General features: G+C 38.2%; 2 protein-coding genes across 11 annotated transcripts in view; one reads left to right on the plus strand and one right to left on the minus strand.

Annotated features, from left to right (window-relative positions):
• The window catches only part of CTNNA3 (catenin alpha 3), a 1,779,313-nt gene that overhangs the window by 954,769 nt on the left and 798,606 nt on the right, over positions 1–25,938 (minus strand). The gene's annotated exons all lie outside the window — the stretch shown is intronic.
• The window catches only part of LRRTM3 (leucine rich repeat transmembrane neuronal 3), a 179,614-nt gene continuing 176,136 nt past the window's right edge, over positions 22,461–25,938 (plus strand). For all 3 annotated transcript variants that reach the window (XR_002338959.1, XR_002338960.1, XM_001924458.6), the window contains exons 1-2: positions 22,461–23,282; positions 23,649–25,180. Coding sequence is in view for 1 of the 3 variants with exons in the window: in XM_001924458.6 (XP_001924493.1) it covers positions 23,279–23,282; positions 23,649–25,180 (1,536 nt within the window). In the remaining 2 variants the exon portion in view is untranslated. The remainder of the gene's footprint in view (positions 23,283–23,648; positions 25,181–25,938) is intronic.

The following is a 25,938-nucleotide window of genomic DNA, read 5'->3' on the forward strand; positions in this document are numbered from 1 at the left end:
TGAGGCTGACCTGTTTGGAAATATGTATGGTAGTGACCATCAGAAGCAGATTCGGCCTTAGTTCCATTTTTCACTTCTTTGGGACTTAGAAGGGTCTAGAAATAAATATGGTCTTTTCAGAGTGATCACAATTTTCTTTGGGTCTCGAAGGCCCTAAGGCTCTGTTCCAATGTACGCACTTTATTATGTGAAACAGGGGGCATGTGGTTGTGGCCTGTCGTTGTCACCAACCAGCTACCTCTTGCAAGCCGTCAGCTATCTCATCGATCCAGCAGTGGGTATCAACAGACCTTCATCTACATCCTTAAAGAATATTCACATTTTTTGTGATGTAGATCAAAATGTATCATCACATCTTAAAATCATATAAGATTTGTTAATTAAGTTGGGAAAATATGAATGAATAGACATTTCTTAATATAAAATGTTCTTTCATATATTTTCTTCAATAAAGTTATCTCATTTGGCTGCTTTCTTCCTTTTTCTGTATTCCACGAGAGGGAGGCAGTATAATACAGTCATTAATAGCATTGACCCTGGAGTCAGACTTCCAAGTATGAATACAGCCCTACCCATTAACAACTTATAACTCTGGTAAAGTCAATTAATCTCTTTTTACCTCAGTTTCCTCACTTATAAAGTGAGAATGGCACAACTGCTTCCTTATATGGAAGTCACGAGGATTAATGAAGGTGGCACATATAAAGCCCTAGAACAGTGACACCAAAACTCAGTCAGTAACAATCAGTAGGAACAAGTTTAGCACCAGATCAGATATATGTTTTTAAATTTAAATGTAATTATTACATGTTTCTCCACAAAGAATACAACAACCTTAAGGTTCTTTATAACTGAACATACCCTGCCTTCGAGGTCTAAATGACTACGACTATATTATATAGTAAAGGGCCCTATGAAACATAATTCGTATTTTTATTTCTTTGAATCTATACTTAGATCATATAACAAGTTTAGGGGGGTTGGCCAGATGGTAGGTGCTTGGGTCACAGGTTGGTTGGTTGACTGACTTTAATAATGATGTTTCATTAAAGTTTCATACTTCCCATACAAATTTTACACATCTGATAGGTTATGTTGTGACATTTAAGAACACACTTGGCAGTAACATGAACTATAAATCATTTCTTAAATAATGTTGGTAAACAACCAAATGAAGAGTGGTCTTTCTAAAATATAACTCCTTCCTCCACACTTCCATATTAAAGTCCTATTCTTTCTAGGCTACTGAGACCCTTCAAGGCCAGATCCAGACTCCACGGCTCAGAGTACGAAGACTCCACTGGTCAGGACCTTCTCTACCTTGTTCTCTAGCATTATCTCTCAAGGGTCCAGGTTCTCATTTTCTGGCCCTTGGGAATCCATGTCTGCTTCTCCTTCTACCTGAATGCTCCTGCCCATACCTTTAACCTGGCCAACTCCCACCCATTCTTGAGGACTCAGCTCAAAGCCTCCCTGGTTTTGGTGTCCCTCCTGTGGGCTCCTTTGGCAGCACTCTGTGCTCACCTCCATCAGCACTTACAACTATAGAGTAATTGTAGGTTTAAGTGTCTCCTTCTAGGAGTTCCTATTGTTGTGTAGTGGAATTGAATCCAACTAGTATCCATGAGGATGCAGGTTCAATTCCTGGCTTCTCTCAATGGATCAGGGATCCAGTGTTGCCATGAGCTGTGGTGTAGGTCGCAGATGTGGCTTCGATCTTGCATTGCTGTGGCTGTGGTGTAGACTGGCAGCTGGAGCTGTGATTTGGGAACAATATGCTGTGGATACAGCCCTAAAAAAATAAATAAATAAATAAAAAGCCTCTCTCTCTGATAATAGATCCTAAGCTCCACTGTGACAGATTCTATGGTTTTTGTGTCTTATTATTATAAAAGCATTATACCTACTTTTACTGAGTTCTCAGTGAAAGTTTGTTGAATGAATTAAAGAGATCACCTACCCTGGTCTGGGTTGAAAATATAAGAGAAGAGCCTAGGACTACTTGTCCTGCCAGAAACTGAGGATGTATCAATGACTACTGGGATGATTTCAAAGGACCTGGGAGCAAAATCAAACAGATTCCCTTTGGCAAAAATGAAATAAATTAAAAAGCATAAAGAATAATAACACCAAAGGATTGAAAAATATCAAACATAAGATCCATGAGGTTATAATGACATATAAACACAACTCAATAGTCATATCTAGAGAATTTTAGAGAAACAAACTATTACACTGAAAACTTATAATTAAAGGAGAGAATCAGGCTTTCCTGATTGCTGTACAAAATGTGCCTCAACATAAATAAGTGATGCAGTAAGATTATTTTCTAGAGAAGAATTCCAGCTATATTAAGTGAAAAAGGAATGTTATAATCTTTCCCTTTTGCAATACTTTTTGAACAAATAGTATATGTAATAATTATCAGTGACAACTAAAACATTAGGTGAAAACTTAATAGGGAACTTTTTAATAGATGAGTCAAGCCGATCACACATAAATCTATGGATCAATCTTATCATAATGAAGAGATACTAAACATGATGGGTTTCCTAATGTGGTGCAAAGGGAGGGACCCAATATTCTGAATGAAGTATTCTTGCCAAAAACAGCAAATCGGTATCTAATCAAACTTCTATGTCTAGATACGGCTTATAGGAAATAGGGGTCAGAGGAATGTTTGAGTAGTCAGCAAAACACAGAATATGGGAAGTTCTATAGGAAAGTAAACTAGTTTCTTTTACAATAAAGTGCAAATGGAAAATGGAGGGGAGAGTTAAAGTTGAAAAGAATTTTTTTTTGTATTTTTGTCTCTTTACAGCCTCACCCACTGCATATGGAGATTCCTAGGCTAGGGGTCCAATTGGAGCTATAGCCACCAGCCTACACCAGAGCCACAGCAATGCACAATCCAAGCCACATCTGCGAACTACACCACAGTTCATGGCAACACCGAATCCTTAACCCACTGTGCAAAGCCATGGGTCGAACCCACATCCTCATAGTGGCTAGTCGGGTTGGTTAACCATTGTGCCATGATGGGAACTCCAAAAGGAATTTTTTGGGGGGAGGGGTGCTAGGCCCACAGCACATGGAAGTTCCCTGGACCAGTGTTCTAACCTACACTGCAGCAATGATCCAAGCCACACAACTCTGAGTCTTTAACCACTAGGTCAATAGGGAATTTCAAAGGAATTGTAGATTCATATTAATAAAATGCAAAGTGAGGGTCTTATTTGGATCCTGATTCTAAAATTCTAACCATTCATGTATGCATATATGAGTGTGTGTGTGCATGCATATTGAATTTGATGTTGACGGGTATTTGATTGGAAGTTACAAATTTCTGCTTTTTAAAAATGAGATAATTGCATCATAGCAGTACTTTTTTAAAGAGTCCTTATCTTCTAGAGTTACATATAGGTGAACTATATGATATCTGGAATTTGCTTCAAAACAATCCATCTAGGATAGAGTGCTAAGTAGAGGTATAAATAAACAAAGTTTGGCCATGTGCTAATAATTGTGAATGTGGGTCTTGGGTACAGTAAAGTACATCACCTTTTTTTCTCTACTTTGTTTTTTTTTGTTGTTGTTTGCTTTGGCCAAGCCTGAAGCACAAAGAAGTTCTAGAGTCAGGGATCCAACACACGCTATAACAATGACACTGGATCCTTAACCTGCTGAGCCACCAGGGAACACCTATTCTCTCTGCTTTTGTCTCCTTTGGAAACTTACATAAAAGAATGCTTATAAACGAAAAATATTATGAAGGCACGGAATGAAACACAATAATTCCTGCTGAGGTTTTGATCCATTAAGCCATTGAGCCATCCAGTCCAGAAACCTGGTGTCTCTCTCCATTCTGTCCCTTGGTGGCATTTTTGTTGTTGTTATCCCACTTTTGCATCTATTCTCCCATAATTGATTGTGCACATTGCTTAAGGTAAGTTGGAGATAATTCATAATTTCCAAGTCTCTTTTTTTTCTGTTTTGCTAACAAAAATCTGTTTGAAAACGAAAAGGAAGCAGAGTTTCCGTCATGGCGCAACAGAAACAAATTCGACTAGGCACCATGAGGCTGCAGGTTAGGTCTCTGACCTTTCTCAGTGGGTTGGGGAACTGGCATTGCCGTGAGCTGTGGTGTAGGTCACAGACAAGGCTTGGATCTGGTATTGTTGTGGCTGTGGCATGGGCCAGCAGCTGTAGCTCCGTCTGGACCCCTAGCCTGGGAACCTCCATATGCTGCAGGTGTGGCCCTAAAAAGCAAAACAAAAAAACAAAAAAAAAAAAGAAAAACAAAAAGGAAGAAATTGCATTTGTATATTTACTTTTTAATTTTTCTGGTTACGATACTGTCCGGTCCTAATAATTTTCAATTTAATATCTAATTTTAATCTAATCTAATCTCATATTTCAAGTGGATTATTCATAATGTACAAATAAAGAATACTGTGCTGTGGTCTGCACTGAAAGAGTTGATACCCCTGCAGTTGTTTCCTGAGATCTATATTTAGAGGCTTTTTCTATCTTTTTTTATAGCTTAATTTATTTATTTATTTTTGCTTTTTAGGGCCACACCCATGGCACATGGATGTTCCCAAGCTAGGGAGTGGAATAAGAACTACAGCTATCAGCCTATACCACAGCTCATGGCAACTCTGGATTCCTGACCCATTGAATGAGGCCAGGAATCATACTTACATCCTCATGATACTAGTTGGATTCGTTTCTGCTGCACCACAACCAGAACTATTTTTTTGTTTTGTTTTGTTTTCTTTTTTGAGCACACCTGCGGTATATGGAAGTTCCTGGGCTAGATGGAATCCTACTCTGAGCTGGAGCTATGACCTACATCACAGGGGCAGCAATGCTGCATCCTGAACCCACTGTACCACAGTGGGAACTCTGAGGTTTTCTATCTTAAAGCCAATGGAAACTTGTACTATGTTCCTGCCAACCTGGAGCTTTCATATATAACTCACATAGGGAACTCCAAGATTAATATAGCTGATGAATTTGCACAATGATTGACATTCTCAACTCATCCTCTACCATCAAATGTAGTTCAGAGAGTACCATCAATACCCGATAGTTGAGAATATCTATCCCCAACACATATCAAAATATGGGTGTCACTACCACCAGAAGATTAGTTAAGACACGGCTTCCTTAACTCTTATTTTCAGGCTTATGAAATATGATTAAATTAATATGAACCCAAGTTTTCTTTTGTTACAAAGTGGATATGGAGAAGACTCAGAGAAACTGACTAAAAATGTTGAAGCCAATCTTAAAACATAAAAAAGAGGGGTGTGTGTATGTGTTAACCAGAAGGGATGTATTTTGTAGAAAAGTTACATTTTGATTCCAGAAAATTTTTATTATCTTGGCTTCACTACACACAGAACATGTGGGAATTGTCTGCTTGAAAGCTTTGGCTAGATGCTCTATCCGATGGCCTCAAATTGATTCCGATATTGAAAAGTCTAAAGGAAGTTAGTGCATGCCACACGGTAGGCTGCTTGGCATAAACTGCCTAAGAAGCCTAATCTTCCCATGGGAAAAGACTTAAAAAAAATATTGGATCAGGATCCCACATTGATTTTGCATTACAGGATAAAACTTTAAGTGCTTTTGGTTTGACCTCAAGCCTCTGCCGTGACAATGTGACTCCATCCCAGTTTTTTGGAGCTTTTTTTTTTTTTTTTTTTTTTTTTTTGCAGCATACAAGCTGCCAGGCACAATTATTTCTGACAACAGGTCCACATTTGTCTCAGTCAAGTTAGACTATTTGTGGACAAGGATTTCATCCAAGCTGTCACCATTGTAACCTCATCTGTTTTAAAGACTGTTTAGGATGAATGGGTGATGCAGACTCCCAAAGATCCCTTGAAATGGATTTCTGAAGATAGTGACAAATCATTCTTGCCAAGTTTTTCATTCACTGATATGATACAGGTATTCACTAAGAAGTGCTGGTCATGTTGAATACTAGTTAGGTTAACTTTTGTAACTTATCCAAACCATCTCTACAGAGTATAACTGAGAATTTATAAAATGAATAAGAAACTATTCTCGATATTGCTCTGACTAAATGTATTAATCATTCTTTTCTTAAAAAAATGCACTTCTATCACTATAGTTTTTCTTTGCTGTAACTTAATTCGGTTCTTGGTTCTGCAAGTTGAGCCTGGATAACTGCCATTCCTGTGAAGTCACATAGCACCCTGTGCTTAGCACTCACTACCCACATTGTAACAAGTATTTCATCTGTATGCCATTCTGGATTGTAAACACTGTGAGTATAGTAAATGTCTTTTTTTTCCTCTCTCTCTCTTTTTTTCTATTTATGGCCAAACCTGGGGTATATGGATGTTTCCAGGCTAGGGGTCCAGTCGAAGGTGCAGCTGTAGGCCTATGCCGTAGCCACGGCAATAGCAGATCTCAGCTGCACCCACAACTTATGCCACACCTTGCTGCAACGCCAGTTTCTTAACCCACTGAGCGAGATCAAGGATTGAACCTTCATCCTCACAGACACCATGTCAGGTTCTTAACCCACTGAGCAATGATGGGAATTCCTGCCTTTTCTCTTAATTCTGCCTCTAATACATAGAATGGGAACTGAGACAAAATAGACCTACAAGGGCCAGATTACAACTAGCCCTTTAGGTCAGGCTTCTTCAAGCTGGTTTCTAAAGCTAATCTTCTTGACACTGTGGACAAGCTTGTTTTTAAGCTACAGCTATTCCAGTAAATTCCTTAATGAAATCCCACTTAAGGCAAAAGGCCCCCCTGAGATAATATGAAGGGTAAGGAGAAGGAGTAAATAGCCCCAAATAAGAAGCTTGTCCCCAAACGGCCCCTGCACATGTTGACAAACAACCCCAAACAAGGAGTTGTTTTTTTTGTGACTACAAGGTCACTGCCTTCAGACACAAATGAATGTGCCCTCAGAGTAAAATTTCTCAGGTTGTAAGGGAATGAGAGAGCAATAAAAATCCATCTGCAGCACTTTTTTGTTGAATACAGATCACAAATGGTGAAAGATAAACCAGTATTCTAGCTTGCGGACCCAAATTTTGAGTGTTTGTCATACCTAGTGCATACATTTCCCTTTTAATGAGCATATCTTGGGTAACATAGACTTGTGAATCAGCAACCCTTCTCCTTCCAGTGGTCCTTCATTATCATAGGAGTATCTTTCCTTGAATCATCTTGATTTTTTTTTTCCTTTTAACAAACATATATTGAATATGTAGCTATTTAAAGAGGACTGATATTCTACCATCTCTGAATTTAAAGGATAGTCTGTTGGGAAAATTTACATATAAACAATTATGATACAATGTATTTATATGCCATATGTATATGGTATATAACACAAAAGTGCTTATGTGGAAGTCACCAAAATTCCTCGAGAAGGTTTTATGGAGATTATGGCTTTGATCTCATAGGCAATTTCACCCAATAGGTATGGGGGGAGGCTATTCCTATAAGAGAGAACAGTGTAAACACAGATGTAAGGCAAAGCACATAGATTGTTCAGAGAATGGTAAACACTTTGATGTGATTGGATTGTAGATTGCACAGCGTATTGTACAGTAAGTGGAAATAATGACAAAAAGATAGCTTAAAGTTTACTCGGAATCAGATTTCATTCATTGTCTTTCATAACTGTAACTGGCCCCATCTGAAGCACCTGCCAGGTTTTATACACCATGACTCTGCCAATTCTACCAAGACTCTCAATCCTCCATGCCATCTGATTAGACTCAGGGTGATCACTTTATTCAAGAACAACCAACTCATAACCAGATAGCAACCTATGAGCTGGCATTTTACAAAAGCATCAGACTTGCCTTCACCATAATTTTAAACTGAAAAATACTGAAGAATAAGCTGATTTTCAATATGGTTTCATCATGAGGTAGTGTGTAGGCACTGAAGATATCATGGCAAACAAACTACATAGGAAGCAAGTACCATGAATAACACTGGAGCTTTGAAGCAGAACAGAGATGAACACAAGACAGGTAATACACATGGAGAACAGCATGTGCCCAGCACTAAAAAGAAGCTATGATCCCTCTCCAATAAGGTTCATGCTTTTCTAGACAGCTGATTGTTTGGCTTTATCTAACAACAAAATAAATCAAATCAGAAGAATCTTGTGTGTCATGAAGATGAGTCTGCTGTTTAACTGGAGGTGACACTGAGCTATTCAAGGGATTTAAGCAAAACAATAACAGTACCAAACTGATGGTACTGTTTGAGGGAAGTAGTAAGACCATGGTGGAGTCAACCTTTGGGTCATTCTGCTGAAGACTCATCAAAATAAAAAAAAAAGCAAGCAATAATTCTTTTCTGTTTACCTTGTCTTGTGGCAGGGGATAACTCACTATTTCAAAGATTATGTCAGCCATGTGGGAGAGAGACTGTATCAGAATATCAGTGCTTCCTTTCCTTTTCAGAGCCAACAGTTTACACATTTCAGTGACTTAAGTGAAGGTGAGCCCCAATGATTCAATGTCAATAAAGATTGTCTATAAACTAAGTGTCCAACAGTAGAAGGGATTTAAAATAATTGCTTCTGCTACGTCAAGGAATGTGATGTGGACGAAGGAATTAAATTCAAGTTAATGAAAAAATTTGTATAATTGCCAAAATTGGTATAGTTCATATAATTCCCAAACTTCGAATGGTGAAACCCTGGTCCCTATGTTTTATAGTAAATATATATTACTTTTATAAAGGAAAGGAAACAAAGAATTGTTTAAAACATATGTTTCACTTCTAACAAAATAGATTTTAAATCTTAGTTGTCTGGATAAATCTATACATGAGGCTAGGTAACAAGTTACCTTTTAATACTTGCTATTGTTTTTCACCTGGTACAAAAACTTTGGTTTGGATACAAAGACAGAATGGTTATAAAAAACTAGAGACAAAAGATCTAAATTTCACACTAAGATCCTGTATCTGTGTCACATGGGACTAGAGCCAGTTACTTTATCTCTCTGGGTTTCAGTTTTCTGATATGTAAAATGTAGACTGGACAAAATAATCTCAAAATCCTTTCTGATTCTATGATTCTCTAAGCCTTTATATCATTATTACTTGGTATTACTACAATATTTTCCAAGTTTAACTTACAAAGCTTATAAGCCACTTAAAATTATGTAAAACCTTTAAAGCCTTTTAGAAGTATAGACAGAAAACCTTCAAAGCTTAAGAATTAGGACTAATGGTCTAAACATGGAATGGTATGTTGAATTGTTTTGGTTTCTCTAGGCAGAAAGCTAGAGTACCTCAGTAGAAAATCATCAAGATTGAAAGTAATATATACCAAGTAAAAAATATTTTCATGATTTTAAATCAATATTATAAAAATGAAAAAATACAGAAATAATGTAGACTGTTGCCTTTAAAGTCTGGTCTTAAACACAGCCAGTGAATTAAATAACCAACTTACATGCCTATATGATACTTATTACTAGTTTTTGAATATAGGTCCCTATTGGGTTATAAGAAGATACAAATTTGGGTCATAAATAAATTATTTCCTAGCTGAAATAATATATTTATTTGAAATCTCTACTTCTTAGAGATATAAATACACACACATACTACTATATACCTCTATATTAAGTTCAAGTTTTTCTATTTTTTTTTACTATGAAGTCACAAAAATAAATTTGGAAAGAATAAAGTATGTATTTTTCAATTTGAAAATTCATTCTAAAGTATAAGTGATAATAATCACTGAAACAAAATTTTGACACAAAAAAGTGGGGAAACAAATCCATATTTCAATTCAGGCTATAGTTCATTTCCTGAGAAAACATATACATACAACCCTATTATCAACATTTCATTATAAAATTATAAACTCATTCTTTTGAGGAAACACTGGGATTAGGCAAATTACACACATTTATAGATACTGAAAATGTATAAACTTGCAAGCAGTTACAATAAATAAAAAATATAAAATTCTAGGGAAATTTTAGCTTAAATGAACATGAAATCCCAAAAGTCATTCTATTTCTACCAAATATATTCACTCAAGAGCCATAGCAAAATATAAACCCCAAAATGGTATTAAAATATGTATGTATTTTCCTAGCACTTTTGAAGGCTCCTGGCTTGCAGAAATGAACAAGTTGGTCTGGGCTAAAAGAAGGATATGGAAGAAACCTCAGAGAAGTGATGAGTCAAAGTTCAGAAATGAATGAACAAATGGAAGGACACTTCAACAGAGACACACAGAAGAGACAACAGAATAATAGCAGGTGCACACTGAATTATATAGCCAAGGAAGCCACAAATAAGTACAATGTAGCCAAGTTTCTTCTGACTTAAAATATTGTATAGAGAAATAAGTACAAAGTAAAAGACCTTATAATGATTCTGGTTAAAGGTAAATAAGAGCCTCAAGGAGGAAAGCAGCTCCCTTTTATAAGTAAAGACTTCTGCTTTCCTGTCTACCCTTAGGCTACCATCCTGGTTACATTCCTGGCTTATAAGCCTTGCCAGTTTCATTCCCACACCCCTGTGATCACCTGCCATGCCTGAAATCTGTCATGAGAAAAATTATACCTTAAATATGGCTGATGCATTACAGTTTATTACCTCATCCTCCTCAAAACTCATGTGATGACAAATGAATATAAACAAGGATAAAGAGGAGGTAAGAACGGATGAAAAATTTCTACAAATTTTTGGAAAACAAAGAATATGTAAGAAATGAATTGAGTCAAGGAAACTACCTACATACTTGCTGAAGGGAGACCTTACACGCTACAGCAAAATCTTGAAAGCCTCCGGGGCGGTGGGGGGGGGTCCACTGAAAATATGGGGACTGGTTTAAAGTCTTCATGGAGAATGATTGCCAGATCCCCACCATCACCCCAAGAAACCGAGAGACTATGTGACATGGACTGAATGCTTGAGTTCCCCCTCTCCCCCACAAATTCATATGTTGAGGCCCTGATTCTGAAAGTGACGGTATTTGGAAGCGGAGCCTTTGGGAGATAATTACATCACAAAGGTTGAGCCTTCACAAACAGGTTTAGTACCGTTATCAGAAAACAGAGATCTCTCTCTCTCTCTGCCATGTGAGTATACAGCAAGAATCCATCCATCTGAGTACAAGGAAGAGGGACCTCACCCAAAACCCAAATATGCCAACACCTGGATCTCAGATTTTCAGCCTCAAAAAACTGGGAGAAATAAATTTCTGCTGTGTGAGCCTCCCCCCCCGCTTTTTTTTTTATTTTTTTGTCTTTTTAGGGCCGCACCCATGGCATACGGAGGTTCCCAGGCTAGGGGTCAAACCAGAGCTGTAGCCGCTGGCCTTCACCACAGCCACAGCAATGTGGGATCTGAGCCGAGTCTGCGACCTATACTACAGCTGACAGCAATGCCAGGGCCTTAAGCCACTGAGTAAGGCCAGGGATTGGACCTTCATCCTCATGGATACTAGTCAGATTCATTTCCACTGAGCCATGACGGGAATTTCTGTAGCATTTATTTTATATGCCCAAACCAAACTACACCCTCACATAATTTCCAAATACCACGGTAAATAAAGTATAATAAAAGGTTCCAGAAAGTAAATAAGAGATTATACACAAAAGAGTAGGAATCAGAATAGCATCTGATTCTCACCAGGAAGAGAAGGTGTGAGAACACAGTAGAACAATGGCTTAAAGATTCTGAGGGAAAATGACTTCCTATTGTGAATTATGTATACAGCCAATCTATTACTCAGTAAAGTTAAATTTTTAAAATTTCAGACATAAGATTTTTATTTCACATGCACCCTATCTTAGGAATCTACTAGTGAATATGCATCAACAGAATGAATGATAAACTAAGAAAATGAATATATAATCCAGGAAACAGGGGATATCACCATAGGCTAATGGAGAAATGGAGTGCTGCAGTATTGGGAAAATGACAAATGACAAATCTTTTTTGGGGGGTGGGGTGCTTTTTAGGGCTGCACCTGCAGCATAAGAAAGTTCCCAGGCTAAGGGTTGAATCAGAGCTGTAGCTGCTGGCCTACACCACAGCCACAGCAACACAGGATCTGAGCTGAGTCTGCAATCTACACCACAGCTCATGGCAATGCCAGATCCTTAACCCACTGAGCAAGGCCAAGGATCAAACCTGTATCCTCATAGATACTAGTCAGATTTGTTTCCACTGCACCACAAAGGGAACTCCAACAAATCTTTTTAAATATTGTGAAAAACATCTACCAGACAAAACTAAGCAAATTTAATAGAAGAGGGGAGAGAGAGAATGGGACTGTTTCTTAACTATAAGAAAAACAAAAGGTTGAATGAGAATGGAAGCACAATCTAGTATACCACTTAATCCAACAACACTGTTGCTTACGGAGAAATCTTAAGTTAAATACTGTCCGTGTATTTAATACTATATTAACATGGGGAGTAGAGAAGTGAGAGAGAGGAGATGCTAAATTTTCAATGATAATAGCAAGAAGTGGAGAGATCAACAAAATTCAGAAATATTATGAGAAGGAAATAATGGCCAAAATAAAACGACTGACTCTAAAACAGAGAGATTGGTGAAGAAGCTAAAAAGGAAAAACAAGTATGGATGTTTTCAATACAAATCTTTTTCTCATATTTGCTTTTCAAACTATGTACATAAAATTCAGTTCTCCTATACCTTAATGTTCCTTTTCTTGAAGTTACCTATTCAATTTCAAGGTCACTGAGAAGGCTAATACTACAAACCATTGTCAGCTTATACCATAGAATTCATTTGTTGATAAGTGGAAAAAAATCTCTCAAAGTTCTGGGTCACCCACAGGGACATGGGGACAAAGTATTGGAGATGAAAGAAAATCACTGAGGGAGAGGGAAGGAGGTACTTAGAAGAGAGACTGCTCACTGACTTGCATGTGCAGAAGTCTTATTTAAACAGTGGGTTTACTGTGTGAAGATGAGATATGAGTTGTAAGGCCTGTGACAGTCTTTGAGTAGGTGGAATCACATCTGATGGAGCAAATATCCCTGAGTCTAACCCTCAATCAGAAAACTGGGTCTAAGAAAGCCAACTCTAAGACTCACTGTATGAGTGATGTTGCTAAGTTTGTTCTCTTTGTTATCACCTAAGTTTCTTAATTAGAAAAAAAAAGTCTTCAAATGTTATCTCAGCTTTCAGCTGTGCCACTTGTTCCAAAAAGAGACTATGTCCATTCTTGGGTTGACGTTTCAGAGGTGAAGCAGCAACAGTGCACAGTGTAAAAGTGTAGGTGGTGATTAGTGAAAATCCCCCAGGGAGATTACATCTAAAGGGACACGGAGTCACAGAAGTTGCTTTCTGCTGGCTCTCAAATGTGAAGTCCTCAGAAAGGGGTTCTCTGACCACTCCATCAAACTGTTGCCAGCCCATAAACTCTGTTATTTTTTCTTCAAGGCACTAATCTCGAGCTGGCATTGTAATGGGTGCCGATGATGTTTATTTTTGACTATCTCCCCAGCTAGAATGCAAGTCCTTTGATGGAAAGCCCTGGGTCTTATTCACTCTTGCATTCCCAATACCAAGAACAGTATAAGAGCTTGATAAATATTTGTTGAATAAACAAATCCTCAATCTAGTACCAGATAAAGAAATTTTATTTTTATTAGAGATGCATGGCATTTGCTTCTAGGGACTCAGACAGTTTCTGCCTGAATCACAACTTTGCCACATGGGGGCTCTGCTGTTAGCCACAAGAGACTCCTAAGCATTCCCCACACTCTTAAGGGAAGTAGTTTTCCATCAGGATTACACATGTTCAACACAGAGAAGGGTTCTCCAGCCCAGCTTAAGAGTCCCCAAATAGACTGAAATATTTCAGTGTAATATAAGGACCCACAGCTCCTATTCTCTGCCACTACACTGCTAACCTATGCAGAATTTCTTTTCTATCAGAAGTTTAATATCTCTTAGGGTAGGTCTGGAGCACAAAATTTTTTTAAAAATTAAGCAATGTTCCAGAAACAAAAATAGAGCTAACCAGCGGCATGTTATGCTTTTTTTTTTTTCTTTTTTTTCAAATCAAGATTTATATTATCTTTTCCACCTGGTGGTTGGGAGGACTTTAATTCTTAATGCTGATATATTTGTCAGGAAGGTCAATTTAAAAATATACTAGTGTACGTATTGAAACTATGGTACATAATGCTTAAATAGTACAATACAAAATGACCTGAATATCTGTGCCCCCTCCTCTGCAACAAATCATAGGTTGAAACCTAATCCCTGACACAATGCTATTTGGAGGTGGAGTCTTTAGGAGGTAATTTGGTAAATAGGATAGGTGCCCCTGTAAAGGAGGCCCCTGAGATCTTCCTTGCCACTTATACTATGTTAAGTTCCAGAGAGAAGATAGCAGTCTATGAGCCAGGAAGAAGGCCCTCACCAGACATAGAATCTGACCACATTGTGACCTTGGACTTCCCAGCTTCTAGAACTGTGAGAAATAAGCTTCTGTAGTTTATAAGCTACCCAATCTATCATGTTCTGTTACAGCAGCCCAACTGGACTAAGACAGAAATTTTTCCTTAAAAAAAATCTTGTACAACACAATATATGTGAAGCAAATATAGCAAAATGTTTATTAGACCATTTAAAGAATATGATTTTATATTGAAAGCAAAGCCACAGAGGAATGCAGAGTAAAACATCAAATATGAAGGTGCAAATCTGGTTAAGAGACTTTTATAGTTTCTCTAAAACTCCTTTGTTCTATTGTGAGAAATAAGTTTGGGACTATACATGGGACTATAATTTTTATAGTGTGGCTCTGGTGCCACATGTTTCTTCATGGAATTTGTTACAAGTGAAAAGTTAAAAAACTGATTTATCTCAATATAAATGACTACAAATGAATAGTAATTTTTGATCCTGTTAGAAGAATATCCGCCCCTCCTTTTTTTTACGGGATACACCTGTAGCACATAAGTTCCCAGGCTAGGGGTCGAATCAGAGCTGGAGCTGCCAGCCTACACCACAGCCACAGCAATGTCAGATTCAGGGCGGATCTGTGACCTACACCACAGCTCACAGCAACAGAGGATCCTTAATCCACTGACCGAGGCCAGGGATTGAACCCACATTCTCATGGATCCTAGTCGGGTTCATTACCACTGAGCCCCAATGGGACTTCAAGAATATTCCAATATTAACACAAAAATTAGTAGGTTGGTTGAGCAAGGAATGATATCAAATAATTGTTTTGCTGACTACAGGCAAAAAGGCAAGTATAGTGAAAAGTGACGAACAGAAATACGAGTAAATATGAATATTAAAAGAACACAGACTCATGACACTTTAATATATTTTTTTAATCTTTTGTCTTTTTAGGGCTACACCTGTGGCATATGGAGGTTCCCAGGCTAGGGGTCAAATTGGAGCTACAGCTACTGGCCTACACCAGAGCCATAGCAACACCAGATCTAAGACTCGCTTGTGACCTACACCACAGCTCATGGCAAAGCCCGGATCCTTAACCCACTGAGAGAGGTCAGGGATCGAACCTGCAGCCTCATGGTTCCTAATTGGGTTTGTTTCCACTGCACCATGACAGGAACTCCCTGACACTTTAATACAAATTCCTGCTCCCAAACTTGCTGTGTGACCTATTACCGAATTCCTTGGTAGTTTAAATACCACAAAATAGACATACATATTTTCCTTCAAGATCTAAATGTCATCTGATTCAAAAGCTCTGCAAGTCTTAAATTTACTATCAAGAGTGAATAGCTGCCCCAAATATTGATTTGAAACTGGATATTCTTCTTAAATTAATGAATGGACTCTTGTTCAGTGCGTATGCCATTAAAACTTAATACTTGCAAGTTAAATGACACTGAAGAAAAAAATCAACTGAATGTGAAATGTGGGGCAAGCTACAATCCAAATGACCCAGTACCTCCCAATAAATTGATGGCATTAAAAACTTAAAGAGGAGTTCCCGTCGTGGCGCAGTGGTTAACGAATCCGACTAGGAACCATGAGGTTGCGGGTTCGGTCCCTGCCCTTGCTCAGTGGGTTAACGATCCAGCGTTGCCGTGAGCTGTGGTGTAGGTTGCAGACGCGGCTCGGATCCCGCCTTGCTGTGCCTCTGGCGTAGGCCGGTGGCTACAGCTCCGATTGGACCCCTAGCCTGGGAACCTCCATATGCCGCGGGGGCGGCCCGGGAAATGGCAACAACAACAAAAGACAAAAAGACAAAAGACAAAAAAATAAATAAATAAATAAATAAATAAATAAATAAATAAAATTTAAAAAAAAAACTTAAAGAAACTTCAGAAACATGAAAATCAAATGCAAATATATGGGCTTTGCTTAAATCTTGACCATAACCAGCCTTAAGGACTTATTATTAAACATGTTAATTGTAATAATGTAAGATGGTTAAATTAAAAGTCTTTATTGGTTAGAAAAGACATATATATGTGAAATGACATGATTTCTGAGATTTGCTTTTAAAAATACTCCAGAAAGCAAAAAAAAAAAAAAAAAAAAAAAATAGATGTATGTGTGTGTAAAGGAAGGTGGGGATAGGTGGAATAAATTAGTAAAACACTGATAAATGTTAATATTCATTATACTATGCTCTCTACCCTTGTGATGTTCTTAAATTTCCACTAAAAAAATTAAACCAGTTATTTCCCCAAAGTCAAGTAGTCTTTTCAATCTTTGTAAATCCACCAATAAATGTTACACTTTAAGAGTTTATTTTTTCCCTATTCCCAAGTTTAGTTTAGGGCTACCTCTGCAGGAAGTAACAATGAGGAATGCAGTAAAGCCTGAGAATATGGACTGATGCTGTAGCATAAAAGTATCTTTAGGGGAGGGGGAGGGAGATATGTTGGATAACCTTGTAGGTCTCATTCATTTGAATTTGCCTCATTCCAAAAGGACACAGAAAGCACTTTGATGGTCAGACTTAGAAATTTCTTCATCCATTTATCTACATCAGAGATATTCCCTCATAAACATATGTGACCAGACAGGGTTTTTAATGGAGCCCTTGAAGCAAGTAGATCGAAACCACGATCTACTTAATGCCTTGATGGAAGATCAAAATATAGTTATAAATGTATAAATGCATATGAGTACTCTAACCAAGTAGAAATGAAGAATATAATCTTCACAGTCGTAGGGACTCTATGATAGCATTCTATCAATCTTATTACATGATAGGGTAAGTGAGTCAAAAACAAGCTCTTTGCAACACCTAGATTCCATGCACTTATTGGTGAAAGCACTTTATGATTTAGAACACAGAATGTCAATGATGTACAGTCTATAATAAATGGTTGCAGTATTAAAATTGTAGTGGAAAGGGAATACTGAGGAAATTTTTTATAATATTGGTAATTTTTGACTCTGTCCTTGGCCATGCAAGTGACCCTTGATATATATTTGTTTCAGTACATGCTCATGACCAGAGAACCTAGACAGAATTCAAAGAAAAATTAATTTTCTCATAGGAACTCTGACTTCCAAAATATTTTATAGCACTTTATACTCTACAATGTATTTACACACAAATTATGGAAGTTGATCCTAAATTAAAAACTTTAGAGATTCATAGCACAGGTTTTATGAGCACTAGATAATCGAACTGAGACCCTAACAAGACTGGCCAGAAGCAGTTCCAAATTCTAAATGTTAACCAACATATGCAATAAAAAGTATATGTCATTCTCTAAATTATTTTAGAAAAACATTTTGGACTTACCAAGTTTACCTCTTAAAGCTCTTAGTCCAAATGTTCCCATATCTGGTCTTTATGTAATTTTTATCAAAGCTTTGGTCCATTGTCCCTCCAAGACCATATGCACAGATGGGCTCTGTGTAGGCCATCTGAATAGCAATCCATGTGGCTATTGTTTAGTGCTTACTTTTGCTAATCATTTTATAAAATATTTAAAAGTATACCATAGTGCTTTGAGGTCTAATATCAAGATGTTTGCAAAAATTAATGTCTCATAAAATTGAAGAAAATTGAGAACCAAATTCAAACATAATTCAAATCTGTCAATCTCTTGATGTTATTCCCCAAACTTGACCTACAGAAGCAGTTGATGTCTTCACCATTCCTCTAGTTGCTTAGCCCCTAAAACTAGCAGTCATCTTTAATGTCTCCCTTTATCTCATATCTCCACTTCTCATCCATTAGAAAATTCCTGTTGGTTTTACCTAAATATAAATCTAGAATCTAACCAATTCTCACTTCTACTGCTACCATACTGGCCCAAGCCACCGTCATTTCTGTCCTAGATTGACCTTCTTACAGGCTTACCTGCCTTTACTCTTGTGCCTTTAGACTCTATTCCCTCTCCAACTTCATCTCCAATTATCCTCTCCCTCATTTCTCCACTCTAGACTGACTGGCCTCTTTGCTATTCATTGAAAATATTATTTGCTCCCACCTGAGGGCCTTTGCACCAGCCACTCCCCATATATAGCTAAGGTCCACAATCTCATTTCCTTCAAAGAGTGCTCAAGCCACTTTCTTAGTGGCCCTAACCATTCTATTTATGTGCAATCCATCTCACCCCTTGCACTCCTCATCTTCACTATCTTCCTTACCTTTCTTTTTTCTATAGTATATACTACCTAATATTATGTTTATTTTTTCCTGTACCCCTTCAGAATGTAAACTTAGATATCTGTTTTGTTCACTGATGTACTCTAAGTGTCTGGAACACTGAAAGGATATAGTCGGTACCCAAACTATTAAATGAATGAAATCTCTGAGATCAACCCACTGCTAAGATATACATCCATTTTAAGTTCTGATTTTTCACAATTTATATTTGGCAATTCGATTTATATTGGACTGAAGTTTGGCATTCTATAACTGAGATTGGATTTATTTACCCAATTTAAACAAAATATGTTAAGCTATTTGAAGTACTGGAAGTGCAATTAAAAAAAAAAGTCTCTAGATACATGACACTATGTTTCATATAAGTATATAAATGATTAAGGCCCTAAATTCGTTAGGGCAATTAAACTTGTCAGGTAGTTTATGGTTGTTCTGTATGTAGTGATAAGTGCAAAAGAATTTGCTAAAGACATAATGTAGTATAATTTTGCTTCTTTTGAAAGGCAAATAAGAAATAATCATCTTGCTGTAGTCAACAAGTAAGAGGAGAATAAACATTTAAAAGTATACCAGTGGAGTTCCCATCGTGGTTCAGTGGTTAACTATTCCAACTAGGAACCATGAGATTGCGGGTTTGACACCTGGCCTTGCTCAGTGGGTTAAGGATCTGGCATTGCTGTGAGCTGTGGTGTAAGTCACGGATGCAGCTCGGATCTGGCGTTGCTGTGCCTCTGGAGTAGGCTGATGGCTACAGCTCTGATTAGACCCCTAGCCTGGGAACGTCCATATGCTGCGGGTGCGGCCCTAGAAAAGGCAAAAAGACAAAAAAATAAAAGTATACCAGCGAGTTACTAAAATCTTTTAGAATATAAGAATTTGTTTTTTCTTTTGAGAAATTACTTTATGTCTTTGGAGTGATTTCTGTAGCTTCAAGTATTCAGACTGGTTTAGGATGGCACTAATTTATTTTTTGAATTTTTCAACTAGCCTCATGGACGGCCTTCCCTCCTCAGGCTCCTCATTACCTTGAATCAGGACAGGTCTGGTGGTGATGCTGGCTGATAGACCCGTGCCAATGCAGGGGCCTCTTAGAGGGCCTGGCATCGGACCCAGTCCAAGAATGGCTACTGATTACTATTGAAGAAAAGACCAAGAGTCAGTATTAAGAGAAAATACAAATTTTGAGATCCAAAGGTGAATGTGATGTGAGAACTATTGAGCAAGATGAAATCCGAAGCCAAAGCACCAGGAAAATGTTTGAAAACTAAGGACGAGGTATGTAACACAGCAGCACACATTATTCACCATAATTAATCCAAGAAGATTTCTTTCAGGAAAAGCAAAGTGAGAGAATTATCTCCCCAGCGGGCTCATCTGTGCTTTTGTCAGGGAATGAGAGAAGAGTAAGAAACACAAAATTGATGGAGTCTCCAGCCACCCTAGAAGAGCTCCTTGCGGCTAATAAGCAAAACAGACATCTTGATGGCCACTTCCCAAGGAGAAGCAGGAATGGTGAAGAGAAAAATCAGAGGTTTTCAAGCAACAGAGAGATGATTAAGGGGTGATAAACATGATTCCCTTTTGTCTTTTTTATTAGATACAAGTTGTCAAGCCCTATTTGGGATGGTAAATGATAAAAGTTGTAATATGCCAAAGGGAAATTCAAAACCATATTTGCCATTCTCATAAAATTTATAGTTTAGCTATGAAGATGAGATGTCTACATGAAAAGTGATGATCACTTGCTGACCATCTGAGAATTTCCACTTTTCAGCGTGGTGCCTTTTCACACACATTTTTTAAGAACACTTTCTCCAAAATTGTATCCAATCTCATTGACCAAGGAACTCTGCAGGGATATATCCCATGTACACAAGACTTGTATTACATAACCAATGTATCCTATATCAAATGTACTTGTAACCCCCATAAAAATGGTTTCACTCAATAGATATTTATCGAGCATCTGTAATGTGCCAAGTGCTATTGCAGATTTTAGGGAAACATTGTTTTTTCTCCTCATAGAATGCATATCACATAATCATAGAGTTATATGTCCTCTCTTCCTTCTAGGAGAAAATTTATTATTTTTATTTATTCCCTTACAGGGCATTTCTTAAACCTACTTGACCATCAAAATCTGTTGATAAGTGTGACTTCTTCCGACTCCTTGAATCAGAATCTTGGAGGAGGGATCGGGAAATTTATCTATTTAACAAGCTCTCTGGGGTATTACATCCATTCACAGCATGAATAATTTGGGAGAAAACACTGCCCTATTAATGGCATACTGTCTAAGGAGTTGGTGACTTTCTTTGGACTATCTTTATGGGACCCCTTTCGATTATCCTGACTGTTACCAAACTTTTCATCCTTAGAGAATATGAAAGCTCATCAGGATTTTCCACAGCCAATTTGCCCAACAAAGACTAACAAGGTAAACTAATTTTTTTAAACAAAATGACCACTTACTTTTAAACAAAATGGTTTTCTGTATGGGGCAGATGTTATCATAGTCTGCTTTGGGGAAGAGAACAATAAAGCATTCATTTCAATTAGGGTTCATTTTAAATATTCTCATCAAAGATGGCAGGACTGCAAGTCTCTCAGAAATTCATTGTAAACAATATAAAGATATTCAATAGAAAAAAGTAGTTCCTTGTGAGTTGACAGTCAGTATAGACAATATCCAATACTAAACAACATGCAATACCAACAAATACAGCAAAGTTAATCATATTAATCAATTGACAGCTAATACAAGTTTATTATGTGCCACAGACTAGTCTAAGTACTACAGATATTAAGATGACAATTCTCAAACCCTCCATGAAATGCAATTTTGTTATTACACCCATTTTGTAAAATGCAAAGGGAAGATAAATAACTTAGTCAAGGTTATGGAGCTGGTAAATTTTAAGGAGGATTTGAACCTAGATGCAAAAAAAAAGTCCATGCTCTGAATCACTAGACTAAGCTTCTTCTCTTTAATTTTTGTAATACTTCTTTAGAAGACTCATACCAAAGAAGTTTATGCAAATCCACTCTAGAAATTGAAAATCCTATTTTATTATAGCTTCCCTGCCACAATGCCTTAATCAGGCTAATTTTCATTTGACTCACTTTAAAATGAGGATAACAATGTTCTTGAAGTAGGATCATCTAGCGGTTAGAGGTTGAAGCATAAGAGAGAGATGGTTCTGAATCTCAGGTCTGGCATGTACTTGCTATAGGACCTTGACAAGTTACCTCTCCAAGTCTCAGTTTCCTCATCTTCAAAATGAAGTTTATATTAGGACTTACATCATAATATTGTTTAGAGATAAAACAAGATAGCCTGTTCAAAGCACTTAGGAAGTGCTCAGTAAATATTATTAGTGTAATGAATAGCAGCAGCATCAATAAACTGAACCAAATGATCTCTCGAATCTTGTGCTCACACGAAAAATAGTTTTCCTCATCTAATTAAAAAAAAAAAAATGACAGCAACCAACAACAAACCAAGTCATAAGCCATTAAACCAATTATTTCCTTTGTGGGAAAACCAAAAAGGTTACTGGACACATTAGTTTCCATGTCATGAGTTATCCTCTCTATTCCAAAATGTACGTGCTCTAGCATCCTGAGACACCTTGAATAATATAATCACTGTGACTCCAAGAGGTCAAATGGGCAGGCAGTTAATGCTCCTCCGTGAAAAGCTCAGTAAGTCATATTATACATTTCAGTTCAAAGCCTATGTTGAGGTTAAGAAAAATTGACATTCGGTCTGTGAACTTAATGTCAAGCTCCAGAAAAACTCCGGGCAGCACATGTTTAGCTATTAAGTGGATGCAGACAATAAAGACGTTGCCAAATTGTCAAACAAGACTGGGGAATTACAGCAAATGTTGCTAGTTATTGATTATGGTGACCGCTCGGTTCCGATTGAGCCACCCAAAAGAATCATTCATTTTCTAGCAGAGAGCCTGCTCATTTGCAAGATAAAAGAGAGACATTTCTGCACATGCCCATAATGTTCTTCACCACTGGGGGCAGCTTTACATAAGACTGCATTCACTGAAACCAAAGCAACAGTCCGAGCAGCTTTCAGAATGACAGTCTGCAGAAGTGAGCTGAGCGTGTGCGCGGTACGGGGCTCTCCTGCCTTCTGGGTTCCAACGCAGCTCTGTGGCTGAACTGAACTGGGTGCTCGTCACCAGAAATGCCGGGCTATGGAATACAGATGTGGCAGCTCAGGTAGCCTCACATTGCCTGGAGGAATATATCATGTTCTCTGTTAAGAAGAAATTGTAGAAGCCAGTTTTTTGTTTTTTTTTTTAACCCCCCCCCAAAAAAAACCTGTAAAGATGCAAAAACGTAATATCCATGAAGATCCTATTACCTAGGAAGATTTTGAGGTTTTGCTGCGAATGCGGTGTTGGGATTTATTTGTTCTTGGAGTGTTCTGCGTGGCTGGCAAAGAATAATGTTCCAAAATCGGTCCATCTCCCAAGGGGTCCAATTTTTCTTCCTGGGTGTCAGCAAGCCCTGACTCACTACAGTGCAGCTGACAGGGGCTGTCATGCAAGTGGCCCCTTAAGCCAAAGCAAAAGACCTAAGGACGACCTTTGAACAATACAAAGGATGGGTATGTTTTGTCATTTTTCTTCTTTTCTTCTTAAAAAAAAAAATCCTCTAGTCTATATATGAATTCTGCTTTAATTCTTGTAGAGATTACCTTGCTCTGCCCTAAGACTATAAATTCAGTTGCTTAGTGGACATGTTTCCTTGCTTAACTATTAAAAAAAAAAAAAAAAAAAAAAAAAAGCCTAAAGACAATTCTCTTTAAATTACCAGGAAATGATATTTGGTGATATTAAATGTGGTTATCTAGATTTACATGTCTTAAAAAAAAAAAAGAAAGAAAGAAAATACATGCTTCTTTTTGCTTGATTAAAAAACCAATGAATTCTTTTTTGGGGGGATAACTTTTCTAAGTTGTTTTTGTTTCCAGGTTTCAATGTAATTAGGCTACTGAGCGGATCAGCTGTAGCACTGGTTATAGCCCCCACTGTCTTACTGACAATGCTCTCTTCTGCCGAACGAGGATGCCCCAAGGGCTGTCGGTGTGAAGGCAAAATGGTATATTGTGAATCTCAGAAATTACAGGAGATACCCTCAAGTATATCTGCTGGTTGCTTAGGTTTGTCCCTTCGCTATAACAGCCTTCAAAAACTCAAGTATAATCAATTCAAAGGGCTCAACCAGCTCACCTGGCTGTACCTTGACCATAACCATATCAGCAATATTGACGAGAATGCTTTTAATGGAATCCGCAGACTCAAAGAGTTGATCCTGAGTTCCAACAGGATCTCCTATTTTCTCAACAATACCTTCAGACCGGTGACAAATTTACGGAACTTGGACCTGTCCTATAATCAGCTGCATTCCCTGGGATCTGAACAGTTTCGGGGCTTAAGAAAGCTGCTGAGTTTACATTTACGGTCTAACTCCCTGCGAACCATTCCAGTGCGAATATTCCAAGACTGCCGCAACCTGGAACTTTTGGACCTGGGCTATAACCGGATCCGAAGTTTAGCCAGGAATGTCTTTGCTGGCATGATCAGACTCAAAGAACTTCACCTGGAGCACAATCAATTTTCGAAGCTCAATCTGGCCCTTTTTCCTAGGTTGGTGAGCCTTCAGAACCTTTACTTGCAGTGGAATAAAATCAGTGTCATAGGACAGACCATGTCCTGGACCTGGAGCTCATTACAAAGGCTTGATTTATCAGGCAATGAGATCGAAGCTTTTAGTGGACCTAGTGTTTTCCAGTGTGTCCCGAATCTGCAGCGCCTCAACCTGGATTCCAACAAGCTCACATTTATTGGTCAAGAGATTCTGGATTCTTGGATATCTCTCAATGACATCAGTCTCGCTGGGAATATATGGGAATGCAGCAGGAATATCTGTTCCCTGGTCAACTGGCTGAAAAGTTTTAAAGGACTGAGGGAGAATACAATCATCTGTGCCAGTCCCAAAGAGCTGCAAGGAGTCAATGTGATCGATGCAGTAAAGAACTACAGCATCTGTGGCAAAAGTACCACGGAGAGGTTTGACCTGGCCAGGGCCCTCCCCAAGCCCACATTTAAGCCCAAGCTCCCCAGGCCGAAGCATGAAAGCAAGCCCCCTCTGCCCCCCACAGTGGGAGCCACAGAGCCTGGGCCAGAGACAGATGCTGACGCTGAGCACATCTCTTTCCATAAAATCATCGCAGGGAGTGTGGCCCTTTTCCTGTCTGTGCTCGTCATCCTGCTCGTTATCTACGTGTCCTGGAAGCGGTACCCTGCCAGCATGAAGCAGCTGCAGCAGCGCTCCCTCATGCGAAGGCACAGGAAAAAGAAAAGGCAGTCCCTAAAGCAAATGACTCCCAGCACCCAGGAATTTTATGTAGATTATAAACCCACCAACACGGAGACCAGCGAGATGCTGCTGAATGGGACGGGACCCTGCACCTATAACAAATCAGGCTCCAGGGAGTGTGAGGTATGAACCATTGTGATAAAAGCGCTCTTAAAAGCTGGGAAATAAGTGGTGCTTTATTGAACTCTGGGGACTATAAAGGGAACGCGGTCCCCTTTCCTCTCCCCAGCCCTCTCCCTCTCACTTCACTGGCAAGGTCCTTCCCTGTCCGTTTTAGTAACGTTCAGAATACTGGTCATTTTCCTTTCATACATAATTAACCCAATGAAATTTAAATACCACAATCAATGTGAAGCTTGAACTCTGGTTTAGTATAATGCCTATTGTATAAGACCCTTTATTGGTTCTATTGATGTCACACTTGTTTTAAGATAAAACTTCTTTCATAAGTAATCCCTCACATCTGCTGTTAGTCTCCCTCTGGTAGGACCAAATTTATAGTTCTGGAAGGTTTGCAGTTCATTGGTAAATTGAGGAAAAAGTAAATGATCCCAGGTACTTGGAGCTTGAACCTAGTCTAGGAGATGATTGATTATAGGAACATTTAGAGACAACCTTAAAATAATGCCTTAAACAGAAAACTGCAGGAAACTATCAAAAGATGGTGCTCTGTTAAAGCAGCACCAGGAGCAGCTTCCAGAGGTGTTTGAATTACAATAAAGCAAGCCTAGTGAAAACCGGTGAAGGGTTAAAATGCTGCAAGTAGACAACTGCGAAATGTGAGGAGATGGTAAAAAATAGGTTTTAGGCTGAAAGCCTTGTCTCTGAGACTCAGCTCTGTAAAATCAGAGTGGATGGTTCACTGTCAATTTCTTCTGGCC

The sequence above is a fragment of the Sus scrofa genome, chromosome 14 (assembly GCF_000003025.6).
Source record: "Sus scrofa isolate TJ Tabasco breed Duroc chromosome 14, Sscrofa11.1, whole genome shotgun sequence".
Lineage (NCBI taxonomy): Eukaryota > Metazoa > Chordata > Mammalia > Artiodactyla > Suidae > Sus > Sus scrofa.